This window comes from Sorex araneus, chromosome 2, assembly GCF_027595985.1.
Source record: "Sorex araneus isolate mSorAra2 chromosome 2, mSorAra2.pri, whole genome shotgun sequence".
Lineage (NCBI taxonomy): Eukaryota > Metazoa > Chordata > Mammalia > Eulipotyphla > Soricidae > Sorex > Sorex araneus.
The window spans coordinates 6052560-6058175 of record NC_073303.1 but is presented as its reverse complement, the minus strand read 5'-3'; the positions used below and the strand labels follow the sequence as shown (position 1 = coordinate 6058175).

The 5616-nt window shown below is 39.0% G+C and overlaps 1 protein-coding gene across 1 annotated transcript; it reads right to left on the bottom strand.

Moving 5' to 3' along the window:
* Window positions 1–1030: 1030 nt before the first annotated feature.
* On the bottom strand, window positions 1031–1969 carry LOC129401957 (putative olfactory receptor 2W6). Its single transcript, XM_055125497.1, has one exon. The coding sequence runs from the start codon at window positions 1967–1969 to the stop codon at window positions 1031–1033; it is 939 nt and encodes a 312-aa protein (XP_054981472.1).
* Window positions 1970–5616: the final 3647 nt, after the last annotated feature.

Here is a 5616-nt window from a genome sequence, read left to right as displayed (position 1 = left end):
CGTTTTGGCAGTCTAGTTCATCCTTGAGATTTTATCAGCCTCTCCTTGCTACCCAGCCTTGCTCCTTTTACTCCTCCACTACCCAGCCACCACCACACTCCAGGATGTTTTCCAGACCGTGCCGCCGCAATTCAGTTGCTTGACACAGCATAGAACACTTAATACCCACTTTCCATATATTTGATGGACTTCAAACATAGTCTGAAACATAGGAACACCAGTAAGGGCAGTTAGGGGCCGCCCTAAAAACTTCCATCCCTTTCTGAGAGCGCAGCAAGCTATCGAGAGTACCCTGTCGCATGGCAGAGCCTGGCAAGCTACCTGTGGCGAATTCAATATGCCAACAACAGTAACAACAATGGGCCTCATTTGCCTGATGCAGAAAGAGCACCCAATATGACAGCATTAAAAAACATTTGTTATATGTATAAAATACATAACAATTTTTTATAGATTTTTTTGAACTTGTTATTGCTCACTCAGGCATTTTTGGAATATTTTTGTGAGAAAACAGATTACACACAGAGAAATCTACATTGAGGAAAAGCTCACTAATGTCTTTTCTTCAAAAAAAAATTCACCTATGTATGTTGCCAAGCTAAATTGGATCTGAAGGTAGAAGAAAGTTAGTAATGGGTGAATGGAAGAGAGTGGCAACCATGTGAAATAAAGTCATTGTCCAGAGTTATCCAATATTAGAACAAGTGTTACTTAAAATGTATTCTCCAAAATTAGTACACATATCTAGAACTGGCTTACCACACGCATTCATTACATTTTTCTCTATGCATTTACCAAGAACTGTGAAATTTTTCCAAATTTTCCTACTGTGAAATTTAATGAGTTGTATTTCATTTATACATTTGAATCTCTTCTTACCATGTCGCTCTACAAAACATCTATAGTAAAATTATTGGTACATTGCAAAATCCCAGGCAATTGTCTTTGAAAAATATTGAACAATATCTCTTTCTGTTGTTCAAGACCAGTATTTTTTTCTGTAGCTCACTGCACTGATTTTTCATGTTTCTCATAATTTTGCTGACCAGATTTTGACACACAGGATTTTCTTGACTGCATTCTTTACATCTTTGTTTCTTAAGGAGTAGATGAGTGGGTTAAGGCTTGGTATAAGTATCATGTACACCAGAGCAATGAATTTTCCCTCATTTTGGGTGGAGCTGTTCTGTGGCTTCATGTACATAGACATGAGAGCTCCATAAAAGAGGGTCACCACGGTGAGGTGGGAGCCACACGTGTTGAGGAGCTTCTGCCATCTTGTTGCTGACTTGATTCTCATGACAGTGCGAGTGATGACACCATAGGAGACGAGAATTGCTGATAGTGGTGCCAGAAGAAATACCACTGAGAGAGAAAGGATAACTACCTCAAGTACTTTTGAATAGACACAAGCAGTCTTGATGAGATCCAGGATCTCACAGAAGAAATTATCCACCTCTTGGTGCCCACATCTTGGCAATGAGAATGTCAGCAGTGAAATAGATAATGAGGCACCCAAAGCACCTAACCAGGAAATTATGACCATCCTGTGGCAGAGCTGAGGGTGCATTATCACCGTGTAGTGCAGAGGCTGGCACACAGCAGCATAGCGGTCATAGGCCATCACAGCCAAGAGCAGACACTCTGTGGCGCCCAGGTCCAGAGCGATGACAGCTTGGAGCATACACCTAAGATGAGAAATGGATTTATCTGAACCCCACAGATTTACTAGCATCTGGGGGATAACACTGTTGGTAAAACAGAGATCCAAGAAGGACAGATTGGAGAGGAAGAAGTACATGGGTGTGTGGAGCTTGGGATCTAGTTTTGACACCAGGATGATCATTGTGTTTCCTACCAGAATCACAACATAGAAGATGAGGACAATCACCGAGATGATGCGTTCCAGTTGGGGCCATTCAGAGAACCCCAGAAGGGTGAAGTCCATGATAGAACTTCCATTGCTCATTTCTACTGCTCCTAATGAAAGATTAGAAGTTAAAATACCATTAGTTTTATGTACTACAAATTTGCACAGTTTCCCATGTATACACATATCACTTACTTGTATGGTTATCTATATGGGACTGCCTTTTTGATATTTTCCTTGCATTCAAAATTCTAACCCTCTCCATATTCAGTTATAGCCAGAACAGTTCTAAAACTAAAGTGTTGAATCTATTCAAACTCAATTTTCAATCATTGAAAGTTTTAACATTTTGTGTACCCCAAATTTTAATATTTTTGATAAAATATTTAATCACTGCCATCCCATTGCTCATTGGTTTGCTCAAGCGGGCACCAGTAACTTCTACATTGTGAGACTTGTTGTTACTGTTTTTGACATATCACATACAGCCACGGGCAGCTTGCCAGACTCTGCCGTGCGGGTGGGATACTCTTGGTAGCTTGCCGGGCTCTCTGAGTGGGACAGAGGAATCAAACCCGGGTCGGCCGTGTGCAAGGCAAATGCACTACCTGCTGTGCTATCGCTCCAGCTCACATATACATTATGGATTGTTATATATTCTTGGAGAACTGACCCCTTCCTTATACATGATAAATTTCCTTCTGCTGAAAGTATTTAATACATAAAAGTAACTATGTTATATTTATCTATGTGTGCACAAATATATATGTATATATGTTTATACACATATATTTAATAGCAGCGGCCTACCCATAAGTACTACCATTACTTTGGTGCTTAATTGCTAAGAGGACCACACCTGGCAGTACTGGGGAGGGATAGTTAGTGCTATGAATTGAACCCAGGGCCTCAGTCATACAACTGTTCTTCCATTTGGTCCATAGCCCTGGTTGAGGGGATGTATTTTGAGGTTTTTCTGTTCTTTAAAACTATGTTATATTGGTGAACTTGAGGAATTCACCTCCATACAACTAAAGCATCATGATGAAAGAGTCAGATCTCCACTACAGGAGTGATTGGAGAAAAGAGCCCTAAAGCCTTAACAAGGAATACCCACAAACATAATCTATCTGATAAAGAATTCAGAGATGAAATGGTGAGGATGTTTAATGAGCTCAAAGGAATAGTGGAATGGGCATCCAAAAATACAAGAGTTTATAAAAGAAACAGTAAAACGGACAGACAATAAAATACTTTAAGAAATGAGAGCAGAAATAAGAAAGCTACAAACAGAAGTGTCACCAGTGAAATATTTGGTAGATGTAATTAAAAACTCAGTGAGTGCCCTCAACAGTAGAATAACAATAGCTGAAGACAGAATCAGTGAGCTTGAAGATGAGCTGCAGAAAGATGGAAAAATACTTTAAAATAGCTCAGGGGTGAGTAAGAGACATATGAGATGAATGAAAGAGAAACAACATAGGAATTATTGGAGTTCCAGAAGGACAGAGAGGCAACCCTAAGGAGGTAGTAACAATTAAAGAATGTTTAATGAGAAGTTTCCAGAGCTGGAGAATGCAGGCATACATATTTAAAAGGCCCGTAGGATACCAGCTAGAATTGGAGTCTCTAATAAAAGACTCCAAAACATTTATACCTTAGAAAACAGAACCTTTGGGGCTGGAGCAATAGCACAGTGGGTAGGGTGTTTTCCTTGCACGTGGCCAACCTGGGTTCTATTCCCAGCATCCTATATGTTCCCCTGAGGATCGCCAGGAGTAATTCCCGAGTGCATGAGCCAGGAGTAACCCCTGTGCAATTGCTCGGTGTGGCAGAAAAAGCAATAAAAAAAAATCCGAACTTTGAATAGCATAGATAAGACACAATACTGCAAGCAACAGGTTCAAAGAAGGAAATCACATACAAAAGAGCATCCCTTAGGTTTACAGCAGACTTATCAGACGATATCATCCAGGCCTGAAAACAGTGGTGTAATATAGTGAAAAAAAAACTCAATGAAATGAATGCGTCACCAAGAATACTTTATCCAGCTAGACTCTCATTCAGAATCAGAAGAATGATACACTACTTTATGGGCAAACAACAGCTCAGGAATGCCATAGACTCAAGATCAATTGTAAAAGAAGATCTGAGAGGGCTACTGTAAGACAAGATAAAATCCACAAACACAGAAAACTTCTACAGAAATAGCACAAAATCTCATGACAATAATTTTTCTCATTGTCAATGGTCTAAATGCACCAATTAAGAGACATACAGTGGCAAAATGGATTAAAAAACTGAATCCAACATTCCTCTGCCTATAACAAATGCATTTGAATAGTCAGAGCAAACACAGACTGAAAGTCAAAGGATGGAAAACAGTCCTTCAAGCAAACAACTCCCTCAAAAAAATCAGTTTGCCATACTAGCATCTGACACATAGATTTCAGGCTGAAAAAGATTAGAAGGGACATGAAGGCCATTTTTTAATTATCAAGGGATATGTACATCAGGAAAAACTACATTCCTGAATATATATATCAAAAAAGTGGCCTGAAAAATTCTTAAACAAGTGCTAAAAAACTTCAAGGATTATTGGAGCAACATAATAGTAGTCGGAGACTTCAGCAACACTTTATCACCTCTTGATAGATCAATGAGACTAAAATTCAGTGAAAGTACTGACTCTGAAGGAAGAAATGGAAGTGAGAGCTGGCAGATATACACAAGGATTTTCATCCCTCAAAATATGAACACACATGCACATGGAACATTTTCCAAGATAGACCACATGCTGGGCCACAAAACATACCTCAATAGAATCCAGAAGATAGAGATTGTATCAACTATCTTTTCAGACCACGATGCACTGAAAATAGAAATTAATCACACAAAGAAATGGAGAATCAAATGACACACCTGGAAATTTAACAGCTCAATGCTGAACAACCAGAGAGAAATCAACAAAGAAATCAGAAGATTCCTGGAAACGAATGAGAATGAGGACATGAGCTACCAGAACTTGTGTGACACAGCTAAAGCAGTGGTAAGGGCAAAGTATATAGCTCTGCAAGTGTTTATCAGGAAGGAAGAAAGGGCCCACATCAACAACTTGACTTCACAGCTTAAGATCTTAGAAAATGACCAACCAAATGAGCCCAAACTAGGCATGAGGAAAGAAATAAAACTTAGAGCAGAAATCAACGAGCTGGATTCCCCAAAACAATCCAAAAGATCAATGAAACCAAGAACTGGTTCTTTGCAAAAGTAAATAAGATTGATAAACCATTAGCAATACTCACAAAGAAAGAGAGAGAGAATCCTAATAAACCGAATCAGAACTGAAAGGGGGAAATCACAACTGAAGCCACAGAAATTCAATAGATCATCAGAGATTACTTTGAGATTCTATATGCCTCAGAAGAAGAGAACCTAAAAGAAATGGATAAATTCCCGAATTCCTATTACCTCTCAAGGATAAACCAAGAAGATCTGGAATATCTGAATAGATCTATCACTCTCAAGGAAATTGAAATGGTAACCAAAAGTCTTCCCCAAAGCAAAAGCCCAGGTGCAGATGGATTCACTAGTGAATTCTTTCAAACATTAAAGAAGACCTATTACCAATATTTTTCAAGCTATCCCAGGAAATTCAAGAAACAGAAATACTCCCAAACAGTTTTTATGAGGCACCTATCACCCTGATACCAAAAAGCAGACAGAGACACAACAACAACAACAAA

What these genes read in the sequence shown, in the direction of transcription:
- LOC129401957 (XM_055125497.1), bottom strand. Translation starts at nt 1,969, where the DNA reads ATGAGCAATGGAAGTTCTATCATGGACTTCACCCTTCTGGGGTTCTCT.